Raw genomic sequence first — 24,360 nt, 5'->3', positions numbered from 1 at the left:
TGCCACGCTATTGGCCACCTCGACCTTTCCACCTGTAATTTTTATGATCTATTACTGTATATATTGTCATTAAGATGTACTTCGCAGTGGTTTAAAAATTAGAGCTCAGGATCTCAGAGAGTGACCTAATAACATTAAACATCCTAAAACAACACAACTTTGAGCATTATCAGAAACTTTGGATCTCATTAACTAACAGTGGCGAACCATCAGACTAGCAAAGACTTCTTCAGTTGCTGTCCTAAAGCTATCAGAAGCATTTACTTACCTTTACAACCTAAATTCTAACGTTTGCTCCATGGAATTGCATACACTCTTAAAAACAGTTGGGTCGAAAATAACCCAATTTGAATAAAAAAGGGACCCTGCAACTGCAGCATCAAAAATTGGACCAAGCCACTACTTGGTTCAATTTAATACAATTTTTGGATTGCTTTTTATTTTATTTTTTATACAAAACAGCATTTTATTTATTTATTTATTTTTTACAAAACAACCCTCCAAAATTGGGTTGCTTTGTAAACAACTCAAAGTTGGGTCAAACTGACCCAAGTAGCGGCTTGGTCCAATTTTTGATGGAAATTGGGTTATTTATAATGAAGAAGTTTAAGAGTGCAACAACTTGAATGAAATGAATAACCCACAACGAAACCCTTTTTTTAATGTCGTTTTTGTACAAAACAACCCAATATTATGTGTTGTTTTGTGGGTTATTCATTTGAAACAACTTTTGGTGTAAAAAAAAAAACTCAAAAAGTTGGGTTGTCCTTTTTTGACCCATTTGGGTTATTTTTAACTCAACTTTTTCTTTTAGAGTGTCCAGCAGTCTATTCTCTTTTTCTACTTCCAGCAGTAATTGTGCATGTTATTTATTCAATCAGGTGGATTAAGTTGGGTAAATCCTCACTGAAGGCTCAAATACCATATGCACAGACTGCCAAAGGTAGGCTACCTAATAAAGTGATAGCACATCTTCCTTGCATTTGCCATTTAGCTTCTACTTGGTTAATGTGTAGCTAACGTTACATACCGTATGTCACATTGTTGTCATGGATCAAGTGTCTCCTACAGGGATGGGCAACGTTTGTGGACAAACTTAGGGCTAAGCATTGATTTTTAAAAGCAGAATGATGGGCCAGGTCAGTCACTGCTTGGGAGGATGAAGGCAAAATATGTAAAATATTGTATTTTAAAAATAAAAATACTGAATAACACACATTTTTGTTCGAGATGAGTAAAAATGCATTTTTTTTTTTTAATAAACTTTTTTTTTGTTTGTTTTTGTACAAAAGCTTTGTCTCTCATTATGTGCATGTGGGCCTATTGAAGTGACAGCTCACCGGTTGCATTTGCCATTTAGTTTATGCCTAGTTAATGTGTGGCGAACGTTATGTACGTCACGTTATTGTAATGGATCAAGTATCCATAGCATTGCCACTATTTTAATTATAGCATCCATGTAGATAGAGTAGAACACTTAAATCTCGGGAATTACATATTAAGAGTTGTGCTGTGTAAATTACGCAGGCAAAGGCTGCCACCTACTGTCTCAAAAAAATACAATAAATTGCTAGCAGTTTTGTTTTTCAATCGGTAGATGGCAGTAGCTGCTTTTGGAGTGCTTTACGAACCTTGCTGCGGTCGTCTGCTGCCAGTTGCCTAGTGACTCCACTGATGGTTTCCTGCTTTTCAAAATCCAATCTCCCCATTATATCACGCTCGTGTCCAACTTTTATAGAACTCATCTCATTATGATTTTTGTCGGCTTTCTAGTTGCATTATGGGTTGCATAAACACATATCCTCTCGGAGCGAATGTTGAGTAACTTCTGTGTCGTCCGGCACGGTTATGAAGAGCCTTGAAGAAAGATGGATAATTATATTTTCATCAGGGTGGTTGGGAAGGGAAGCTACGGGGAGGTGAACCTGGTGAAGCACAGAACAGACCGAAAACAGGTGAGATGCGTATGGAATCGTAATTATTATGTACCTAAGACTCTTTGGGTACAGCTAGCGTTGTGTAGCAGCTAGCCTTGAAGTGCTAAGTTTGTTTCTAAGTATTTTTGTAAGGCTATGGAGCGAACTGAGCCTATTCACATTACCAATATAAAGTACAAGGCAAGCGTTGTGAGCACCTAAAGAAATGTGATGTAAAACCAATATAGCAGCAGTGGTAGTAGTAGTATTTTTAAAAGTCATTTTGGCAGCATGACTGTTTCAAGCTGTTTGGAGCATTTTAATCAAACATCTAGTGTACTGATTTACCTTTATTATATATATATCTTCATTCGCAGTTGTCCAATTGCAGTTTTGTTTCAAAGCTTTAAAATATTATGCCGCCTTGAGATTACAAACATTGGTGAAGTGTGTAAATACATACTGACAATCACTAATAAATTGAATTTGCAGCAATCTCAGATAGTGGTAAACACTCCACGGTGTACCCCAACTCACCCAGTACCCTTTGAGTATAAGTCGTAAATAAAATTGCTGAGTGGATACAAAGACAACCATATTTTTAGTATATTTATGTGTTAACAAATATTATAAAGCATCATGATGAAATATTGTTCTTTTCTTCCGTTGCCTACCCTGCAGTATGTCATAAAGAAGCTCAATTTAACCACCTCCTCAAAACGGGAACGTCGAGCTGCGGAACAGGAGGCGCAGCTTCTATCCCAGCTACGACATCCCAACATTGTAACATACAGAGAATCCTGGGAAGGAACGGACCTCCAACTTTATATCGTGATGGGCTTCTGTGAAGGTGGCGACCTCTACCACAGACTCAAACAGCAAAAGGGGGAGCTGCTACCAGAGAGGCAGGTAGTGGAGTGGTTTGTCCAGATTGCCATGGCACTCCAGGTATGTTGCATGTACACGTGAAGCCAAATCACCAACACAAGCAGACCTGGAGTCACTTCTTTTGCATTCACTTTCAGTACCTTCATGAAAGGAACATTCTGCATCGAGATCTTAAAACACAGAACATCTTTCTGACACGGACCAACATAATCAAAGTTGGCGACCTCGGCATCGCACGAGTACTGGAGAACCAGAATGATATGGCCAGCACACTTATCGGGACCCCTTACTACATGAGTCCGGAGCTTTTCTCTAATAAGCCCTACAATCACAAGGTATCACCTTTATCTCATCTTACTGTTCTCTACTGGAAGGCTTGACAATTTTTTATTTATTTTTCCCAGTCAGACGTGTGGGCCCTGGGTTGCTGTGTTTATGAAATGTCCACACTAAAACATGCCTTCAATGCCAAGGATATGAACTCACTGGTCTATCGCATTGTGGAAGGAAAGGTAGGCTCTCTTATTCTGTCTTACTTGTGAATAAGGAGATGGCGGGCTCCGACTTTTAAGCGTCAACTGTAGCACGGGCACTATAAATCAAGTCTTTTTGATGACTGTTTTCTTCTCTCAGCTACCGCAGATGCCAAGTAAGTACAACCCCCAGCTAGGAGAACTGATTAAGAGCATGCTGTGCAAAAGGCCAGATGACAGGCCAGATGTCAAATTGATCCTGAGGCAACCTTACATCAAGCGACAAATTGCCATGTTCTTAGAGGCTACCAAGGAGTAAGTTAGAAAGACAAATCATTTCCATTTGTTTGTTCAGAATTTGTCTTTGTCACGCAAAAGTTGATAGTAACCTCTTCCAGTTGTGTTGCTTCTTCATCCATTTGTGTGTTTTTGTTCCTTAGAAAAACTGCTAAATCAAGAAAGAATGTTGCCGGCGGTAGCAGTGACAACAGAAGCAACGATGTAGCCAATGTGTCACAGCCGCCGCCAAAACCTGAGCGACGACCTCCAAGTCCTCAGCAGGAACCCATTCCCAGGTCGAAACAGGTTGGTGGATGTGTAAATGTTTTATTATGTTAATTGAAAAGGGAAAAAAAACGTGAAAATTTGACCATTAGCAAGAAGTATTAAGGTACACCTCCTAACCAATTAATCTGATCTGTAATCCTAATCTTTCGTCATGACAAGACATCATTGGCTGGAACAGTTTGGAGAAGAATGTCCTATTCCCTTGCAGCATGAGGTCATAAAGGCATATTATGTATGAATTGGATGTGCACCATGACCTCAAACATCTTTGAACTAGAACAAATGAGTCAATAGCATCATAAAAAGTACCCTTTAAAACCTCCTCAATTCACCCCAAAAAGTTACGATTTTCAATTGAGCTCCATAATCACTGTGTTAAATAGATTGCATTTAGATTTAGGTCAAGCTCTCGCCTTTCAACTAGACTGTGTACATGCACAAAGCAAGATATGGCAGCTTTTTGACACGGTGGACAATGGCAGGGTGGACATTATAATGTTAATGTTAGCATTTAATGAATCTATCACTTTAGCAATAAGATCCAACACATCTACAAGCATATGTTGAGTTTTAAAAGCATTCTATACATATTTTAATGCACTGATTTGTTTTGGTTATGTCGATATTTGTTGGTAATTATGTTTTATGTTTAATTCATTCTGCAGAAAGACAAGCCACAGCTTCCGCAAAAGCACAATGATCCCACAAACTGCATCCCAGTTCAGATAACTCCACCGCCTAGACCGTCCTCACCCGACGCTCTCAAAAGCAGCATCGCATCCATGGCAACCATCAGCAAAATCCAAGTTGACGTGTATCCACAGGAGGATGCAGATGCGATAAAGAGGCCATTCGAGACACCTCACTTAGCTGTGTCCCGCCACCAGGTTGAGGGAAAGGAGCCCTCTCTCCCTCCTACGCATGTTAAGCCCCCACTAAAGCCTGCATCAGCAGCTGGCAAAAGGGGAGTAGATGAGAGGAAAGTATCAAATGGCTTTCGTCCATTTCAGGACACCTTTTCTGTCTTTGAGAAAAAAGTGGCAGCTAATGATGAAAAGGATGACACAATGGAGCTACTTAGAGAAGCTAACATGCCGGACCTGAAACTAGAAGTGGACCAAGAAACAGATTTAGAAAAGCGATCTGCACACAGAATCACCATGGAAAAAGTGGAGGCAAATATGGAGTGTAAATACGATTCCGTGAAACCTGTCAATGGAGCTTTAACAAGACATACACACATACAAGTAAGTTCAATTCTCAATTGAGATGTATTTTGGTTGTTGTAAGAGAATCATCATGCGTTTTGTTGCCTTTTTAGGATCATTTGGAATCAACGGAAAAGCTGCTAGAACCGCTCCCTCCAACAGTTGTAAGAAAATTGTCCTCATTCCTTCAGCTTTTATAACTGTTGAAGGTCCCATGTCATCTAAATAAATAAATAAATAAATAAATATATATATATATATATATATATATATATATATATATATATATAGAGAGAGAGAGAGATAGATATGAATAATTAAAAATAATATATATATATATATATATATAACATTTATTATTATTATTATTAATCTAGTAATTAGGGCTGCTCAATTACGAAGAAAATATGAATCTGGATTATTTTGGTAATAATTGAAATCACGATTAAGATGATCATTTATTTTTTTGGTACAAAACAAGAAACATTTTTAAATATTAAGAGAAATAAAATTCTCTGAAACACTATAATTATACAAGTTCCTTTTGGATGAAGCAAAATGTATTAAAATAGTTATTTTAAAATAAAATAAAAAGGTGCAAATGTATAAATTTAAACAACTCAAAATTAGTATTAATAATCTTATTTTTTACAATTATGCTGATTTTGTAATTGTGGAGTGTAATAATTGAAATAGCAATTGAATTTCGATTAATTGCACAGCCCTTCTAGTAATTTATTTTCTTATGGCTCATATGTATTTATTGTAAGATTACCATTGTTTCATTATAGTAGGTGTTGCGTTTGTCTCCTGGATGTACCTCCAATTCAGATTAAATTTACATAACAAATGTTAACGAGAACGCCGACCACTCAAGATGCCAGGTGTTTTTGACCAACTAAAATAGCTTGAAAAAGGCCATTGTGGGCATTTCTTACACATGACCTAATTATTTTTACCCAATAAAAGGACATCAACGATAAAAAAAAAAAATAATAATTGCGGCTTGGGACCTTTAAAAGATGTTTATGTACTGTACTGGAAAGTGTTAACTACAGTAATTGTATGTGTTAAGGAAACTCCCGAAGAAGAGTTTCCCTTACAAATCAACACACAGAATGTGTCCAGTGCGCTGGTTGTCACATCCCAAGAACCTGCTGTCTCACTTGAGTACAGTTGGAGAGAAACAAGACAGACAGATGGTGATCAAGAGAAGGTAACATAGTCAATGAATTCCTGTCTGGAAAGTTAGTTTGAAATATATTTTTGATCATTTAGCCTAAAGCTCGCAGACCTCTGCCTCCGCGTCCTATCGAGCCATCATTAGAACCGAGGAAGAGAAACACAGAGGGCAAGAAATCGAATGAGAATGAAGCATCGAAATCTTGTGCGGACGGATTATTTAATCTGCCAAAGGTACAATGCTTCGTTTGTTTATTTATTTACACACTCCTGATATTGAGAATTTTTACACATGTTCATTTTTATTCAGCCAGCATCAGGTTATCACCAGTGTCAGATTATTGATTTGATGTAGTGAGTAATTATGTGGGTGGAGTTCTGATGCTGCAGGTTGGAATCCAGGCTCTGTCCTTCCATTTTAATGTTACATGAGTTTTTTTCCGAATACTTAGGTTTCTTCCCACATTACAAAAACGTACGTTCACTAAATACTAATACTAATACTAAATAAAATAGAATTGTCTTTTTAGTGTAAAGGTGATTGTGAATGGTGGTTTTCCCTATTTGATCAACTGAAATACGCTCCGGCTCACCCGCAAGACTCATGAGAACAAGTGCTATAGAAGATGGGTGGAGGAATAATTGTGCAGATGGATCCTGATAATAAACCTAAATGTCCATTTCCAGGAGCGTCCTCTTTCTGCCAGGGAGAGACGACGACTGAGGCACTCGCAAGACACTGCCTGCCAATCAGGTGCAGTCCAAATATTGTTTTAGTCCTCCTTTTGAAAGTACAACAACATGAGAATCAGTACAATTATATTTTGTGGCATTTTCATTTGACAAAAGATGACACTTAGAACTATGATAATTCTTCCTCCAGCTGCTGTAAGAGCATCTCATGATGTCACTGCTTCCAAGACCCAACACTACAACATTCCGGTTTCCCACTCTGCTTCAGATTTGATTCGTCAGACCAATAAGGTACGACACACACTTAAGGTTTCTTGTACTTTTTGGAGGTTTTCTAAAAGCAGAAATGACAAATGTGAAAACTTTGGTGTGATTCACTGAAGCGGGAAAAGGACGAAGACGAGTACAGCTCTTCCACAAGCTCCACAGAGCATGCAGAAGGAGATGGCAGGGAAAGGTGAGGCAGTACAGCAGAGAAAGACCTCGAAATAAACGTTATTTTTTTAAAGTGCAGTATTCACATTATAAGATTGTTCTGTGCAGGAAAGCCGAATCCACAGACATGCAGGATTTAGTCCAAATGATGACCCAAACTTTGAGGATGGTTGGTGGGAATGATGTGACCGAGGTGGACAAAAATGAGTTTGGCTCTACATTGTTGCCAGAATTCAAACTGAACAGGAAGTACAGGGACACCCTGGTGCTCCACGGCAAGGCTCAACAGGAAGCAGAGAACTTGTCACTGGGTGAAATCCCAATAGGTCGGATATTACAATCAAACGTCCATCGTCACCTTTGTGGTGCGTTTACTATATTTTCCATTCATAAAGGCTCCAAGTCCGGCCCAGCCAAGATCAGGAGGGCCATCGAGCTCCTGAGAACTGATGTCGTGAAGGGCCTGGGGGTCAAGCTCTTGGACAAGGTCTTGGAGATCATGGAGAAGGAGGACGATGATGATAAACGAGAAGTATGCTTTTAGAAATGCTCCAAATGAGCCGCACTTTGACTACATGACATGTTTATTTTTTCAGAGTGCAAAGTTGAAAGCTAATCTAATTGATGAAGATGAAAAGTGCCAAGAGGACAAGAGCATAAATCGTACTCATTCCTTTGTCTCTCACTGCAGCTGTGCCTTCGTCAGCAGATGGGCGATGACAAGTATCATGCTTATGCGGTGATGGTGAGACAACTGAAATTCTTTGAGGAAGTCGCCTTCGAGGTTTAGAAAAAGTCATTTTTTATATTTTTTTTAATTGACTTTAGAGCTTTCACCAATGAGGCAAGTGCCATGACAAGTGCCACTTCCTGTCTACATGCGCCTATTGTTGCATTTACACCATGTGAAACAATGAAATGTAAATAACTGTACAAGATTATTTATATCCTTATAGTTTAGAATTTTTCCCAATGTCTATGCAAACATCTTCAATTACTTTGAAATGACTTCACGTAACTACTTGCTGTAATGGAGTACTTAGTTTGTTAATTTATTATGTGAGCCAGAGTACCATGTATCTTTTGATAATTACTTATTTTTATTTGTCGAATACACAATGTAGACATGTTGTATCATAGATATTAACAATAAAATTATTTCTGATAAAACCTTGCCTATAATGTTATAACCTTGTCCTTTATAGTTCTTGTAGCGTTGCAATACAGTTGCGCAGGGGGTCTATATGTTGTGGCTATAATGCCCAAAGCGCCCTTTTTTTTTAAAAAAAAAAATGTATATATTCGGTATTTGGACAATGGCCTGTATTTTATTTCAAAGGATTTGAGGAAAAAGCAATGATTAATATTGAGATTTTAAGATTTAACCTAAGATGTCTTAGCACCATTGCCTTCATTTTCAGGGGCCGCTATTGAGACAAAAAGTGATATACTGCAATTGTTAATGTGACCATGATGTTCAATACAATAAATGGATGACAAGACAATCCTTTACATCCAACGGCTGTCTTAAATCTGCAGTACATGGACATCACAGAATAAAGTATCCTGCCTGGATACAGACATCAATCAGGCCACGTGAATGCTTATTTAAAAATATGTATTTGCCTGTACCAAATAATCTCGTAGAATAGGGTCATTGTCCATCTGCACCATAAAAACTGAGTTGTTGCTGTTGGTAGCCACAGTATCAATAAACACCATTTAACCCATTTCATTATGTGGCCATACCCATGCCATGACGCTGCCTCCACTAAGTTTTACACGTGGTAAGGATTAATAGTGAGAACATATCGGCCACACAAATTTTATTGGACATGTATTTCAGACTGTAACATGAGGGTTGCGAGATAAATCAAAACACATTTCCAACGTAAAAAGATGTATCAATAACCGGAAGATCCAGAGTTACTTGTGCTTCTTTTTCTTTTGACTCTCCTGGGGCTTTTGATTGGATTCTGCACTGTTCTCTGGAATAACAGGTTGCCACGGCAGGGGATGCCTTCTGTACATTGGCCAAGGGGGCAGGGTCATCTTAAAAAAAAAAAATCTATACATTAGTGCATACACATTTTAAACATCACAAGTGCAAGATAGAAAGTAGTCTAAACTCACAATGCATGACACAACAAATCCAATCAGGACTATGTATACAGTGTATCCAAATTGTTGAATGATGAGGCCATACACGAATCCAACCACCTAAAGAGACAAACCAAACGCACAAGGTGAGAACTGGAATGCTTGGTTGATCTAAATGTGTTGATATAGTTGCATATTTACCACAGAGACAAGGATTATCCCTTGGAAAATCTGTTCAGACAGTTTCTGTCCTTTGTAATCCTACAACAAATTGGAGAAAATCAACATCACCGTTTATGCAACCCCATAACATTAAAGCAGGTGTTGAATCCCTATTACAACCACTTAAGCAGAATTAGCATCGATTGTAAACATTACTGTAACTAAAACAAATTACAAACTGGTGTAAAACCCGCCAACGACATGTACATATTGCATTCAAGCTGCATCGGATGAGGTTGGTCGTACGGTTTCGCAAATGCAAACAGGCAAACGACCTCAAACTGGTACATACTGTGATACAATAGCATAAATCCAATCAAATTTACCATATGTGTCGGGATTGAGTTAAATATCGACAGCATATTTCTTGTTAAATTCGAACAGCCTGCGCAATATAATTTCCGGCAAGAAAAGATACGTCACCCTAGAAATCAAAAGACGGTCCCATATCTTCTTCTTATAAATTTTGGCCGGTTGACAGACAACGCAATGGTGCATTTTCGCCACCTACTGGTTCGGAATGTTGACAAAAAATACAAATGTTAGGATAAACACTACATACATTCATCAGTTGTGTTTGTTTGAGAATTAGATATCGATAAAAATATCCTTATAACACTTATTTACTGAATAATTTTGTAGAATATATATAATATTTGAGCACACATTTTCTCTATCGAGCTCCCCTTTCTACTGCACACTACTGTCATGTCCTTTTGATGAACTGGAATCTATCAGTGATGCTGAAAGATCATAAAAGTAACTCTCGGAAGTAATGTTGATATTTGTAAATACGGTGGGGAAAAAACAACTTAAATTAACTATAGTAGTACTTAGTGAAGTATAGCTATATACTCAGAAAAGAAAACAATCTGCGTTGGCCGGGAATCGAACCCGGGTCAACTGCTTGGAAGGCAGCTATGCTCACCACTATACCACCAACGCGATATTACTTAACGTTATATTATAACCTATATAATAATTTAATGACAGAGCGTTGGATTACGTTATAACGTATTTATAATGCTGAAATTAGAAAAGTTTCGGCACGTAAATTACATTTATTTACGTTTCGGGCGGGATTCAAATCCTTTCATCCAAAAGACGCGATATAATTATGTTTTACTCTGGTCATGAATGCAAGAGAAATATGTTTTCCAGCTGTCAGTGTCGAATATAGGATTACTCAACTGCACGTTGTTGTTTTTTTAAAGATACATCCAAAGTAGTTTCAAACAGTTTACATGGAATATTATAGAGGGCTGGGTTAAAAAAAAGAAGTTATTAAGAAAAACAAAAACAAATGAGTGACCCACTAATGCTAATGCACATGGGCTAGCTAAATTATTGCCAGTCAACAATATGGTGATTATTACAACAAATTGACATTAAAAAAATAACCACACACACAATGATTACAATTATGGATTTACTATGTATATGTATTTTTAATTCTGGTGTATTTGTTGTGTAACAATCAGGCTGGTCTTCACTTACAATCAGGCACGCTGTGGGCGACTAATTGTTCGTGCGTTTGTAGATGATGGTGGTGCGTTGGCAGTTTGGTCCGTATGTTTCTCATGCAAATGATTTATGTAGATAAATGTTTTAGGGCTTTCTAGTTGACATACACTCGGACGGTTAAATGTGCTCCAATTTGAAAATGGTTTTATTTTGTCACGTTTTAGAAGTGCATTGGGTTTCCACAAAGTGAGCAAGTTATCATTGATAACGTGGCGGTTCTGTGTACATAACAATATTGTTTGTTATTCAGCAGAGTAACGAAAGAGGCGATGAGGAAAGGTTCGTGAAGTCTTGTAAAATTGTTTGTGGCAATCAGACATTTTTTTCCCCTAATCTTAAAGTAATTGCTCGGGTTTTATTCACCATGTGTGCTTTTTATTACATCTTCCAGTAAACGTGGTCATCCTTGTGCTACTTGCTGTGGCTTTCCTGATTATAATTCAACGGAATCTCCTCAGCCTCAGTGACTTTTTACACAAAGAAATAACACGTAAGTGTTTTTCCTTCACGAGCATTTATACCATACCTTCATGTCCATCTAAGGTCCATATGTTCTACTGCCCTCTTTGTCCTCAGTGGTAAGTGCACTAGTAGAACGACCGCGTCTTTGTCTTTTCCACCATTAGTACCATTTTTGCCCACTAAACAATCTAAAAACTATACTAAACTAGCAATATATAATTGTCCCGCTGCTGTGTAGAAATGTCATGCAGCAGTGGGAAAAAAAATGTTACAGTGGTTCAGACAGTATGTTGATTTGCCTTACTAGTAAGAACAAAGAGCGTATTCGTAGATGGACGTTAAACTGCTTGGATGCATTTCTGTCCTGCGCACAACCACAAAGTGAAAACCCCTGATCTCCCTATAGATACTGGGGCCATTCTTCCCTTTGAGGCGGAATTGCCTCCAGACCTTCGGGTGGATTTGGAGAGGCAAGGAGACGAAATCCCTGTGGTCATGACTGCTGCTGAGGAGAGGCTTGGTGCCGTCGTGGCTGCCATGCACAGCATCCACCAGAACACTAAAGCCAATGTTGTTTTCACAATTGTCACCATGAACGACACAGCTGATCACTTAAAGTAAGACCGTTAAAGCACACATAAAATACGGTGGCTAAGACAACGTCCAGTATTGTTGTGCTTGTCTTGAGGCATTAAACCAACGCAGACAGAAAAACAAAATTTTGTTAGCTTTAGTTATTATCAAACTGTGTTGATCCACAGGACGTGGTTGAGTGTGCCGAGTCTAAAAAGCATCAAATATAAAATGGTTCCTTTCAAGCCTGAGGTAGCAAAACATCCTGAGACGATGGATGCTACAAAACCGGTGAGGCAACTTTTTGTACATTTAGAGCACTGAGCATGTTGACCTTCAGTTTATTTCAATCAAACTGTTTTTCAGCTTACCTTTGCCAGATATTATCTGCCTTTATACCTGCCTGAGGTGGAGAAAGCCATCTATTTGGATGATGATATTATTGTGCAAGGTAAGATACTCAGCGTTTTTGCATAATCTATATTATGGCCCTATTTTTTTTTTTTACTGAAAAAAAAAGATGTTCTTTTTGGTCTCAGGGGATATTAAAGAGCTTTATGAAACAAGTTTAAAACCTGGACATGCAGCAGCCTTCTCTGATGATTGTGAGTCGGCATCTGCCAAAGGCATTGTTCGAGGGGCGGGAACTCAGGTGGGCATCTCCATTCAACATCAATAATAATAAAAATACTTTTATAGAATCTTTTTTTAAAATTGAAGCTTTGAGACCCCGGCGTTGTCAGTTAAAACTTTATTTTACGCTTGTTAATGTTAAAAGTTCATAATTCATAAATATATATTTTTTTTCTCTCAATAGAATAACTACATAGGGTTCCTGGATTTTAAAAAGGAGGCTATTAAACAACTAGGCATGAGAGCCAACACATGCTCATTCAACCCAGGAGTCCTGGTTGCCAACCTGACTGAGTGGAAGAACATGAACATTACGGGTCAGCTGGAGCACTGGATGGAGCTCAACACACGGTCAGTTGCTCACACTGCACAAATATGGCCATCTTTTATGTTTCTTCCTATTGAACGTGCACGCATTGCTTGTCTTTCCCCAGGGAGGATTTGTACAGCAAGACATTAGCTGAGAGTATCACCACCCCCCCACTACTTATTGTTTTTTACAAGCGTCACTCTGCACTTGACCCCATGTGGCACGTTCGGCACCTTGGTAAGTACTGTCCATCCCTTACATTTTTTTTTTGTTGAAAAACAGAAATGACTTAAAATAGTATTGTGTCATCATTGTCTGATTATTATTAAACATTCAAATTGTATTTGTTTGTCTCAAATTACTTGGAAATAAGATCCAACTAAAAAAAAAAAAATTAATAATTAAATTATTCTAAGTAAAGATTTTTGCGCAAAAAAAATTGCACAATTAACTGTCCACTTTTTGGGTCATAGTCACAGATATGTTCTCAAAAAGAAATCACTTAATTTTAAATACAGTTTTGAAATGATTGGCAGGTGATGCTAGGTGGCATATAACAGGTTGGGTCGAACCATTTCTGTTTTTAATTTTTAGGTACTACTGGTGCTGGAAACCGCTACTCGCCACAATTTGTCAAAGCAGCTAAACTCCTTCACTGGAACGGACACTATAAGCCTTGGGGGAGGACGTCCGCCTTCACCGACATGTGGGACAGGTGGTTCATTCCGGACCCCGCGGAAAAGTTTCATCCTGTGCGGAGACACGCGGCGGACAAATAAAACTGAAAAGCTGTGAAATGTGGGCATCTAAGCAAGTCAAGTCAACCCAGCCGACAGAAACCCGCCTCTCAGGACCAGAATATACACAAGGGAACACTTTCCACTCATTTCTCAATGGTTACACTAGTACCACTGAGAAGTATTCTATACAAACCCAACACAATAGTCTGTGTCAAAACTATTTTCAGTTCAAATGTTTACACAGAGCTCTCACATGTCTAACTCTGAAAGGGTTTTCATTGTTATAATGGTGATAAAACATCTTGCCAAATTTCACATGTATCATTTTAAAAAAGTTGTTGCACAAATGGTGTTACCTCAATATTTCCTGGGGAAAAGTCATGTATTAGTTCATCGTCTCCATTTTTAGTGTCAATTAAGTTGTACGCATTTCTACTCCTACAGAATGATCGACTGGCAATTCCAACCTTGGATTGAACATTGTACAACACTAATTGTACTTGAATTGCAATTTCTCATGACTTGCTGTTACAATGCGGTTTTCCCAAGGATATAATATGCAAACCACTAAGCAACCGCTTGCAGATTAATATTCCATTCCAGGCTGGTGTAAATCTATATTGTACATTAAATGCATTTTGTACAATTGTCTACTTTGAAACTTTTGGGTGACAAAGACCAACCATGTCATGTCTGTGGTGTGAAAGGTCTACAATATGAAACAATTTAAAAGCCTAATTAAATTAATTGGCCAGCAGATTGGAAGGAATTGTGGTTTATTACATCAGTAGCATCTATATACAAAATGTTCATGCATGCAGAGAGAGATACAATTTTAATTGCATCATATGAGACCTGATTATTAAATCTGAAATGTTGGCATATGTACCATATTTTCGGACTCCAAGTTACACAAAAGTATATGTCACATTTGGGGGGGGGGGGGGGGGGTGGTGGTATATTATTAAAAATACAAAACAAGAACAGTAGCACATGGACTTGCTCCCAGAATCTCCGTTCCCTAATCGTGGGTGCATTTGGAATTACGCTTCGATCCCACACATCGCTTCACTCTGATCGAAACTAGAGTGCCCCAAAATGTTTCCAATGGACCCAGTGTTGACAGGTGAAACCCCCCGCTTCCAACTATGGAGAAGTTGTTGTTTTAAGTTTAAAATGTTTTCTCAACAAGTCGCCAGCTTAACTAGTTTACATCACACATTCGTTGCCTTGACTACTACTCTTCTTCAGCTTCCATGTCTTCTTTTGGCAGTTGGCAAATAAACAAGGTGGCCACCGCTAGTAATGCATGACTACTACTACTACTACTACTATTTTCTGGCAGTTGTAAATACTTTTGGTACATTACCGCTGGGGGACAGAAGGTGGCGCTAATGCAAATAACACAATTAGGGTCGGGTTAATTTTAGTCTAAAAAATATGGGTACATAAATCTGCAAATGTTTTCAGCAGAAAGGATGTCAGGCCATTAAATAAACATGGATTCTTTCTAGACACCAATTCAGAAAATTTTCACCTTTAGGGCTAACACCATAATTTATGTAGCTGGTTACATAGCTCTTAATTTTTCATAATTATTATTTTTATTAACATTGTTTAGAATATTGTCTTTGACGATTTTTTTTTAACTTCTATGTGACAATTTGTGTTCAACTTATTCAAGTGGTTGACATTAATTTGTGATTTCATATGTGTCCGTGAACAGTCCACATGTATGAATTGTCTTTTTTTAATTACATTTTTGTCTATGAATCATCCGGATACCGGGGAGAAGAGCTTTTGGATTTAAATCTAAAAGCACACTACTTTTCTCTGAACTTTAACACACAATAACTCATCTTGTATGGCATTTACAAGCAGCAAACTGGCATGAACCCGTTTACTTTTATTATTTTTATCTTTTTAACATATTTTCCTATTTTTACGTACAGCACTTTGGCTTGCCCTGTGGATCTCTTGAATGTGCTGTACAAATAAAGTTGATTGACTGAGTTGCAGTGAGTGGGTGTTTTTCATGTTAGTAAAATGAAGGTCCGCAATCTGCATCTCCACCTGACCCCATGAATCAGGCACACGTTCATTTAAAATAAGTGTTGAAGTCATAGGCATCCTCTGTTTCCACTGCGGAGGAGCTGATGTCGTTGGGCACCGACTTGAACTCGACATGATTTGTTTTTTCTATAAAAGACAACAACATATGGTCCTCAGTGGGTGGGTGTTCACATTTTTGTGTATGTAAGAAATTGGAAACAAATGTACCTTCAGGTGAAACTTCCTCTGGTTCATCTGCATTTATCTCATCGGCTATTAGTTCAGGCTGTGAGGAAAAACAAAGTTAGTAGAAAGACAAGCACAGTTCTTCCATTAGAGGTTTGTTCACCAGCAGGATCAGAGTTGGATTAGAAGTCTTCACGAGTAAATCTAGACTTGCGATTCTGTCCTCATTTCCATGCTAAGGTGACACCTCATACTTGTAAAATGAAGTCACGCGACAACAATAAACAGTACCTCTTCGGTGATCTTCGCCTCCACAATTTCAACCTCCTCTTTGGCTTCAACAACTTTTTCTTGAGGGATGTCACTGACAACTAGCAGACCTTTAGTGGGACCGCTCGACGTGAAGCTGATACTGCTGGACGGGGTTGGGAATTTTATACCTTCCGGGAGGAAAATAGTCAACTATAACATTACAAAGTACAGTTTCTCAAACGTGTGCTTGCTAGCGCACGTACCCCTCAGAGTATTCTCATTGCCAGTTTGCAGTTGCATGCGATCCAGACTGCTCCACATCTGCGTGATCACGGCATCCGTCACATAGGCAGGGAGGCCATTCTTGTCTGTGGCCTTGCAGTGGTAGCTCATCTTGGCTCTGAGAGAAAAATCAAACCGTGGACAGATGTGAGGGTGCACTCACGCTCATACTAGCACATTTGTCATCCTGGCACAGTGTTTGGATCAGAGTTGGATTAACGGTCTTCATTTGAAATCTGTTGAAGCTATTTTTGTCCTCATTTCCACACTGATATTCTGTGGCCAGTCATCAAGGTTCAAAAGCTCACCCTGTCCAATCATCTAGAAACGCTGAAGCGGCCTGCACCGTATTCACGGCGCCGCCCTTTTGCAAGAAGCCCCGCTTTTTGGCCAATAAAGTTAGAAACTCTGCATGGTTTCTGTAGTCAGCGATATTGTACTGCAATAGGATCTGAAACAAGGAGAGCAAAATGGTGTGAGATGACTTCAAAATGGCAGGATTGCACCCATCTTACTACACTGGACAGTACCTGAGTCTTGTTGCATTTTTGGAGCAAAGTCCTGGCAGCCTCCAGCACGTTCTCCTGGCCATCCTCCACTTGCAGGCTCCTCAGAGCCATGGCGGATGCCGGGTTGGTCGGACAGGCCAGGATTCCCGGACTGTCGAGCAGATTCACGTTCTGCGAGATTTGCACCTCCTGCATGGATCTAAAAACACCAGCACCAGACAATGAAGGTTCCTAATGCACATTAGAAAGCAGTATTTGTCAACACTGCTCAATTGTGCCAATAACTCACTTTGTAATGCCTCGCTTAAAGTCAGCAATGCATGCAGGACTTCCTTTCAGATAATTGACCAGGCTGCTCTTACCCACATTGGGAAAGCCTGGATGGAAATAACAGTTAATGTTAAAATTGTAATGCGTGGGTCGTTTTTAGCATGTGTTTATTTATGACTGACACATTTTTTTTTTACTATAGCTATTAGTGTTTGTTAAACGTCATTTAAAGTGGAAGTCAACCATAAACATTTCTTGACAATGTTATACGACCTCACTACTCTAAACATGAAATTCTGATTAATATTACATATGTGGAATATGAATTATGAAGCAAAATCCAGCCGTTTTTAACCCATCCCAGGGGGCGACCATTTTGCCACTTGCTGCCGACTGAAGATTACATCACAGTTGCTCAGGTAACAACCAATCACAGCTCAGCTTCAGAAAACAGGTGAGCTGTGATTGGTTGTTGCCCGAGCGCTCAGCAACTGTGATGCCATTTTCACTTAAAAGCATAAACATTGCTGGATTTTTGCTGCTTAACTCATATTCCACTAACCAGAATACTGTATTTAGGCTAGTGGGGCTGCATAGAAAATATTACTGTCAAGATTTTTTTGGGCCTTTAAAACATTGCTTGCACAGTGACAAGTTTCACTTAATTCCTGTGGGAAGCTTTGCTTTGGAAAGCTCCCAAAATCTCAAGTTGATCAAAATCCGCGGGGGGGAAATTGTTTGACCCAACAGGTTCCATTATCCCACTTCATGCTCAACGAATAAGCCATGTTTGAAGATTAAGGTGAAGTGGTGTGTCAGGAGTGGGATGGGGGATCTCGTTACCAACTACGCCCACTCGGAGACGAGAGTTGCCCTCCATGTTCGCGCCGTAATGCTTAAACAGCTCAGTGAGAAGCATGCTTCCAAAGCAGGCAGCTCCTCTGGATCTGTCAAGGACTTCATTAGAGGGCACGATCCTGCTTCTCTTTCTCCTTTTTTTCCTCTTCAAGACATAAAACAAAAGGGGAGGATCACACATAAATAATAATAATAAATCAACCACAATGGACAATCTCACATCAAACACTTGTTCACAAACACACAAATTCAGGTCAGCACACAGCCGAGCGACTTCATTGAGTGGTTTGATCGTTAATATCGGAGGTTGTAACCAGTTAGGAACAGCACCACACGAGCTGCTCAACTTTCTCAGACCTCCGTGGAAATTCAATGCTAATGATTCTGCTGTGATCTAAATTAAATGCATTGTAAACAGGTCAAGTAATTTATTAAGTCAATATTAACAGCCAATTTCCATAATTTTCCCATCAATGATACAGGGGGTGGGGGCACATAGGACCACACACTTCCTACTATGATGTATAAAAATAAATAAATAAAAACATGGACTTAATATATTTCATTTTTGAATCTTTTACGGCTTTCCAGTGATTTTTCCACCTTTTCCCATGAAAACATATTGATGTTTATTGGTGTCTTTTTCCCAAAGAATTTTTGGGGTTAGATTTTTTTTTTACATGTTTCCTCACCAGTCTGTTAAAATATTTCTTTACATGAAACTGGTCCATAGTGCAAAAAAAAAATGGTGATCCTTTGAGAACCAGACCAACATTGTGATATATAACCCTGAACATACCAAATTACAGCAATGTATTGCAGTTACTGCATTACGCCTCATACCGATTTTTCATTTTGAGCATGAGCGGACGCTTTGAAGGCCACAACTGGAAACTCCTGCTGTAGTCTTTGCATCCACTGCTCCACATTTGCTCTTGGTACCAAATCTACGACAGAATACAAACAGACCACTCATTTTTATTACAAACAACGGGAGCGCGTATAAAGTAACACAGTATAGTGTCTTGCCCTTGTACCTATTTTGTTTAAAACAAGAAGTAGTTTCTTGTCGCCGCCCTTCTGGAGTACCATCTCCTCCAGCTGTGGACACCTGCAGCCCATTGGATCACGAGCATCCAGTACTTCTATTACAACGTCAGATGCATCAATGACCTGAAGAGGGGGAAATGATCTGATGAGCTCAATAAAAAACACTGGAAAACACTAACAAGGACTGTGCTGTTACCTTGTTTAGTTCAGCACACTGAAACTTTTTAGTGTTCCTTTCTGCTGCATTCTTTTTTTCTGGACGCTGAACAGTCTTTTCCTGCAATATAATGAAAAGCAACAGTTATATTTAATAACATAAAATACATTGATCTTATATCTTAATCCAAAATGTGTTGCTTTGTTTTGTTACCTCGCGTGCTTTTTTGGCTTTGGGTTCTTTTTTTTTACTTCCAGAATCCTTTTCCTGTTTCCGCTTCTTAGCGCGTTCTTCTTGCAGTGCTTGTTTTTGTCTCTCTTTTTCCTCCTCAATCTGAGATCACAGTTTTTGGCAGAATTAATGTCATTGGTCAAGGCTCTCCAGCCATGCCAGATAATAGCAGCATAGTAGGGCAGTGGAGGTAAGTTAACCTAAGAAAAGCCGTTTTAGCATTTAGTTAACATCCCACTTTGTCCCTAGTAAGACAATTCATCACAATAGTAAGATAATGAATGTCTGATCAGACTGCTTTCCATACAAACCTGCAGTCTCCTCTGTTCGGCCTCCCGCAAGACTTCTTCTTTAAATGGAGCAATACTTGGCACTCCTGGATCTTTCTTGGGTCGTTTGCTCACTCCTTTCTTCTTGGCCTCTCTTTTTAACTTTTTGTTGTGCTCTCGGACCTAGACAAAGTAACACCATTAGAGAAAAATACGTGCATAAAAACACAAAAATTGTCTCTAGTACAGCAAAAGATCGCCAGCTTACCTTCTTTTGTATTTTATATCGTTTAGAACATGATAGTCGCTTACTCGCTTTCTTCAGCTCTGAGAAAACGAGAAAAAGGACTTAAATCAGCCGGCAAACGTACATTTGTATATCCGTAGCGATAAAACGATAAGATACATTGACAAGTTGCGAATATTCATTTAACGTGACTAAAGTGTCGACTTACTTGGTCGTTTCATCTTGAACTAGCATCGATCACTCCAACACGAAGTGCTACGCTCGCACCACACGCACGTGGAGGGCAAGTTACAAGACGTAATTTCCTGCATTTTAGCGCCCAGTTAATTTGATACCGCCACCTGTCGATCAGGAGGTTCATCGCGATTGTAAAACACTTTGCATTGTTGTCTTTATGCTGCATGGCTTCTTTTTTTTTAATCCAAGAGTGTATTTATACGGAGATTTTGATATTTGCTTGGTTTGAATTGTTAAATTCCTATGTTGATTGTATTTGTTTGTTATATATAAAAAGTACTTTTCCACAAAAAAAAGATTTTAAAATAAAACAACAATAACCAATCTATCCACTTTCTATAGCACTTATCCTGTTCAATGTCATGGGAGATTGCCATAAAGAAATGTGAAACTTACTTTAAACAAAGATGTAAAAGAAAATTGTACAAATCCTCACTGTTAATAACCCAACAAAAATAATTTAATCATCAACTTTATTATAAAAACAAAACAAAAAAACAAAGAATGTCTACATAATGCATAACTTTAGTTTAATATTTGGCCAAAATATAGACTGTAAGTAGACGTGAGATACAATTGGCGATTGTCACGTGACTAGCGACTCATCTTTTTTGGTGTCTTTTGGATGGTGGCGAGCGAGCGATCCTCCGCGGAGTCCAGGACGATGACCAAACTGCAGTTTTTGAACGTCTTCTTGACCGAGCGGCTCATGCTTGCTGCGCAGGAGATCTACAAGTCTGTGGAGGACACAATTTTGGAGTACCAAGAGGAAATAGCCATCCGGGAGCGGGAGAACGACCATCTGAGACGCAGGCTGCGAGATGCTGGGATTGAAATATGGCCAGGTTAGCTCCACTAAAAGCTAACAATTTGCACGGTGCCTTTCTTAATCCAATTTAATGAGCCATTTAACGTTGGGCGTTAGGGGTAAAAACACAGATGGAAAATAGAAACCCTCAAATCAACGCAACCACTCTTCACTAAGTCAGCATTAGCTGCTAGTTAACGTTAGCAGCTACTGTTGTTATGGAGCTGCTAGCACTTTAGCAACCTTTGTTCGTTAGCGAACTTGCTAGCCAGCAAATAGCGCCGTAAAGTTTGCGCTGTAAAGTTTTCTACTGTGAATGAGTTTCCCTAACATTTCAGTATAGCTGAAATTGCTGGGAGTTTCCAGCAGTGTGGCTGCATCAGTGCTAAAATAACCCAGTTTTAAATGTATCTCTTAATGGCTGCTGGATACAAAAAAAAAAGCAGATGCCGATATGCTATGATATATCGGCCCGACCTACTTTTAATTAATCAGTTTTATCGATTGTTTTTTGCAGCCCTAGTATGATTGAGTCAATTTTTTACAAGGATCATTGACGGATAAGGATATTACCAGACCCAGGCCAGCACGGTTAATTTATTCTAAAAACACAAAAAAAATTATTCTTTAATATGATTTACTATTAAACTACAATTTTGCTATTATCTACAATTAAGTACGTCTATAATTGGTCATACAATTACCATGGAAAGCTTTCTTCAATGGTTGGTTGCACCACATCATGTTTTCATCTTCAATCAAAGTTATGAAGCTAATAATTAGCTAGCTAAACAAAACAAGCTAGCTAGCTTCATGATTAAAATTATATTGAAAATATATATTGGTTTGACAAAATTAAGATTAATTATTTTTCAGATCATAACACATGATGTCCAAATATGACTATTACATAGCAGTTGTGAATATCCCTTAAAATGGTTAACTCGGGGCTCTGCTGATTTTTTTCTCAGACCGTCCATCAATGGCGTTGCTGGAAGAGGAGGATGGCGAACATCCACGACGCGAATGGAGTCCCAGCATGGGGCATGAAGAGCGCATTCCAATCCAAATCAAGGATAAACAAGATCTCCGAGCCAATCAAGAAGAGCTGCATGGCCATGGCTCTTGCAGCACTTCAGAAAACATGTTCACACCCGCGCGCGTCACAAATGAGTATGTGCAAGATGGCCCTCACACGTCCACGCTGCCCCAGAGTCAAGGCGTGGAGAACAGGCAGCAGGATCCTGCCTCTCGGGGCCCCGAGAGGCACGTGAAGGCGGAGAGTGGAGGCAGCCACAGGGGCTCCGCTTCCTCCAACAACGGCGGGCAGCCCCTGGCACCAGTCAACCCAAACTGCGCAAATGAGAACAACATTGACATCATTGGAGTGGAGAATGGAGGACAGATGGTTGGCGCGAAGGGAAACGGACCTGTGGCAAACAGGGGACAGGCCTCTCATATGCGCAACCAAGGGGCCAACGGCGTGGAGTGCCCCCATCAGAAATCCCCCCTACAAGGACACATGTCATCCTTCTGCTGCAAGGTTTGTGGCGAGGCGTTCAGTCACGTCGGCCACTTGCACGTGCACGTGCAGGTGCACACGCGGGAGAAACCTTACCGCTGCGGCGTTTGCGGGAAGTGCTGCAGCTCTTCGGGCCGACTGCAGGAGCACCAGCGGAGCCACACTGGAGAAAAACCCTTCCGCTGCCAGATTTGTGGCAAGGGCTTCACGCAGATGGCTCACCTCAAAGTGCACATGAGGATCCACACGGGGGAGAAGCCGTACAGCTGCCCCGTGTGTGGCAAGTGCTTCAGCCGCTCTGACAAAATCAAAAGGCATCTCCAGACACATACCCGTGAAGGGACTTATTTTTCCGGGCAATGATGTACTGCTGATGTTGAACAGCCCTGTTTGGAAATCACATTCATGTGGATTTTTTAAAACATTTTTTTATATTAAAACAATTGCTGTCATTCAGTAAGACCTTTGTACTGACTTGGAAATCTGTAAAAAAATGCTACTCCATTCCATGATCCCCTCATAATTTTTTTAATCTGATGTAACAAAATTTAAATGATGATTGAGTCTTCCACACATGCTAAAGTGACACTGGCACAGAAACAACGGGTTAGAACTTTCAGGAGAGAGTGACTCTTCCTAGGAAATCATTTAAAAGGTACTAATTATAGATTACTGATTCCCCCCATTCAATTTAATCAATTTTTTCATCAAGGAATTTCTGTCAAATACCCATCCCTAGATGAGACAATATGGATCAAAATGTTTTTAACATCAGCTATTGAATATACTTAGAATTGATTCTTCTTGATTATCCCTTCGATCAATAATTGATTAATTGGATAACATTTCATTTAGCATCATTAAAAAAAACCAATACTCTACAAATTATGCATATGAAGGGCAGTTTTTTTTTTTATCACCATCCTACACTGGTAGTGTCTGTGACTTTGAATATGTGTGGCTTTAAAAGGCGGAGCCTGGCCTGATGACTGATGTATGTGTCAGCGAATGAGAGTGTAGTTGGCTGTTAGCTCAGGTTAGCTGGTCGGCATTTTGAGTTCTTAGGAATCACTTGTGACTGTTGAAGCTGGTGTATGAATGGGCTCATACTGTGTTTATTTTGTTACCATTTATTCAATAAAGTTTGGAAGTGCACCGATGGCTTTGTCTATCCTTCACCATTTTTTTTACAATGCATTCTAACAAGCAGTGGTAGGCTATGTTAAATTAGCTAAAAATGTTTAGGTAACCTTGTGTCGGTGATCGTAGATGTGCTGTGTAAATTGGTTCACATTGCACTTTGTCTTGTTTTTCAAGTGAAATGATGCCTCTGGTCACACAATCTATTCTCACCAGGATTGCTAATTAATAGATCATAATGTTCATTTCCGTTTGTGTGGCCAATACATTTTGATTGTTTAAAAAAATTCTGATTGTGGGTCACTCTCCACTTTTATGTAGTAAAACACACTCGCCACTAGAGGGCGCAGTTATCATTTCAATG

General features: G+C 39.3%; 5 protein-coding genes and 3 non-coding genes across 8 annotated transcripts; 3 read left to right on the top strand and 5 right to left on the bottom strand.

Annotated features, from left to right (window-relative positions):
* Positions 1 to 1,640: 1,640 nt before the first annotated feature.
* On the top strand, positions 1,641 to 8,784 carry nek4 (NIMA-related kinase 4). The gene is made up of 16 exons (XM_086087912.1): positions 1,641 to 1,955; positions 2,598 to 2,864; positions 2,942 to 3,139; positions 3,209 to 3,316; positions 3,438 to 3,592; positions 3,718 to 3,862; positions 4,510 to 5,091; positions 5,166 to 5,216; positions 6,128 to 6,268; positions 6,331 to 6,468; positions 6,922 to 6,988; positions 7,118 to 7,218; positions 7,311 to 7,384; positions 7,471 to 7,688; positions 7,758 to 7,894; positions 8,054 to 8,784. Exons 1-16 carry the CDS (start codon positions 1,869 to 1,871, stop codon positions 8,150 to 8,152), a joined length of 2,568 nt encoding a protein of 855 aa, XP_085944038.1. The 5' UTR covers positions 1,641 to 1,868; the 3' UTR covers positions 8,153 to 8,784.
* Positions 8,785 to 9,173: 389 nt separating this feature from the next.
* spcs1 (signal peptidase complex subunit 1) lies at positions 9,174 to 10,157 on the bottom strand. Its single transcript, XM_086087913.1, has 4 exons — positions 10,011 to 10,157; positions 9,664 to 9,723; positions 9,496 to 9,582; positions 9,174 to 9,414 (listed from the first exon to the last, which is right to left on the bottom strand). Exons 1-4 carry the CDS (start codon positions 10,044 to 10,046, stop codon positions 9,289 to 9,291), a joined length of 309 nt encoding a protein of 102 aa, XP_085944039.1. The 5' UTR covers positions 10,047 to 10,157; the 3' UTR covers positions 9,174 to 9,288.
* Positions 10,158 to 10,557: 400 nt separating this feature from the next.
* trnag-ucc (transfer RNA glycine (anticodon UCC)) lies at positions 10,558 to 10,629 on the bottom strand. The gene has a single exon. It is a non-coding gene; the product is annotated as a tRNA-Gly (tRNA).
* Positions 10,630 to 11,214: 585 nt separating this feature from the next.
* glt8d1 (glycosyltransferase 8 domain containing 1) lies at positions 11,215 to 14,683 on the top strand. The gene is made up of 9 exons (XM_086087481.1): positions 11,215 to 11,487; positions 11,600 to 11,698; positions 12,077 to 12,287; positions 12,432 to 12,534; positions 12,610 to 12,694; positions 12,783 to 12,895; positions 13,061 to 13,227; positions 13,311 to 13,423; positions 13,781 to 14,683. The coding sequence occupies exons 1-9, from the start codon at positions 11,478 to 11,480 to the stop codon at positions 13,963 to 13,965; spliced, it is 1,086 nt and encodes a 361-aa protein (XP_085943607.1). The 5' UTR covers positions 11,215 to 11,477; the 3' UTR covers positions 13,966 to 14,683.
* A 2-nt stretch (positions 14,684 to 14,685) lies between these two features.
* gnl3 (G protein nucleolar 3) lies at positions 14,686 to 20,632 on the bottom strand. Its single transcript, XM_086087480.1, has 15 exons — positions 20,498 to 20,632; positions 20,311 to 20,369; positions 20,085 to 20,225; positions 19,756 to 19,875; positions 19,582 to 19,662; positions 19,373 to 19,508; positions 19,179 to 19,282; positions 18,321 to 18,480; positions 17,497 to 17,584; positions 17,229 to 17,406; positions 17,007 to 17,149; positions 16,680 to 16,816; positions 16,456 to 16,604; positions 16,207 to 16,264; positions 14,686 to 16,125 (listed from the first exon to the last, which is right to left on the bottom strand). The coding sequence occupies exons 1-15, from the start codon at positions 20,508 to 20,510 to the stop codon at positions 16,025 to 16,027; spliced, it is 1,668 nt and encodes a 555-aa protein (XP_085943606.1). The 5' UTR covers positions 20,511 to 20,632; the 3' UTR covers positions 14,686 to 16,024.
* Positions 16,890 to 16,964, bottom strand: LOC147167029 (small nucleolar RNA SNORD19). Its single transcript, XR_015096397.1, has one exon. It is a non-coding gene; the product is annotated as a small nucleolar RNA SNORD19 (small nucleolar RNA).
* LOC147167028 (small nucleolar RNA SNORA47) lies at positions 18,562 to 18,697 on the bottom strand. Its single transcript, XR_015096399.1, has one exon. It is a non-coding gene; the product is annotated as a small nucleolar RNA SNORA47 (small nucleolar RNA).
* A 496-nt stretch (positions 20,633 to 21,128) lies between the features above and the next one.
* LOC147167026 (uncharacterized) lies at positions 21,129 to 24,015 on the top strand. Its single transcript, XM_086087273.1, has 2 exons — positions 21,129 to 21,371; positions 22,306 to 24,015. Exons 1-2 carry the CDS (start codon positions 21,152 to 21,154, stop codon positions 23,217 to 23,219), a joined length of 1,134 nt encoding a protein of 377 aa, XP_085943399.1. The 5' UTR covers positions 21,129 to 21,151; the 3' UTR covers positions 23,220 to 24,015.
* Positions 24,016 to 24,360: the final 345 nt, after the last annotated feature.

Source organism: Leptonotus elevatus, chromosome 10 (assembly GCF_054856555.1).
Source record: "Leptonotus elevatus isolate MCC_2025b chromosome 10, RoL_Lele_1.0, whole genome shotgun sequence".
Lineage (NCBI taxonomy): Eukaryota > Metazoa > Chordata > Actinopteri > Syngnathiformes > Syngnathidae > Leptonotus > Leptonotus elevatus.
Note: the sequence above shows the minus strand (reverse complement) of the source record. Positions and strands in the feature narration are given on the sequence as shown.

Coding starts and splice junctions, on each gene's coding strand:
- nek4 (XM_086087912.1), top strand. CDS start 1,869: ATGGATAATTATATTTTCATCAGGGTGGTTGGGAAGGGAAGCTACGGG. Junction 2,865..2,941: donor AGATTGCCATGGCACTCCAG/GTATGTTGCATG, acceptor ATTCACTTTCAG/TACCTTCATGAAAGGAACAT. Junction 7,689..7,757: donor ACTGGGTGAAATCCCAATAG/GTCGGATATTAC, acceptor CCATTCATAAAG/GCTCCAAGTCCGGCCCAGCC.
- spcs1 (XM_086087913.1), bottom strand. CDS start 10,046: ATGCTGTCGATATTTAACTCAATCCCGACACATATG. Junction 9,583..9,663: donor GGATAATCCTTGTCTCTGTG/GTAAATATGCAA, acceptor TTGTCTCTTTAG/GTGGTTGGATTCGTGTATGG. Junction 9,415..9,495: donor GATTTGTTGTGTCATGCATT/GTGAGTTTAGAC, acceptor TTTTTTTTTAAG/ATGACCCTGCCCCCTTGGCC.
- glt8d1 (XM_086087481.1), top strand. Junction 11,699..12,076: donor TTTACACAAAGAAATAACAC/GTAAGTGTTTTT, acceptor ATCTCCCTATAG/ATACTGGGGCCATTCTTCCC. Junction 13,228..13,310: donor TGGATGGAGCTCAACACACG/GTCAGTTGCTCA, acceptor GTCTTTCCCCAG/GGAGGATTTGTACAGCAAGA.
- gnl3 (XM_086087480.1), bottom strand. Junction 19,663..19,755: donor AAGCCAAAAAAGCACGCGAG/GTAACAAAACAA, acceptor ATTATATTGCAG/GAAAAGACTGTTCAGCGTCC. Junction 17,150..17,228: donor AAAAATGCAACAAGACTCAG/GTACTGTCCAGT, acceptor TCCTTGTTTCAG/ATCCTATTGCAGTACAATAT.
- LOC147167026 (XM_086087273.1), top strand. CDS start 21,152: ATGGTGGCGAGCGAGCGATCCTCCGCGGAGTCCAGGACGATGACCAAA. Junction 21,372..22,305: donor TGGGATTGAAATATGGCCAG/GTTAGCTCCACT, acceptor TTTTTTTCTCAG/ACCGTCCATCAATGGCGTTG.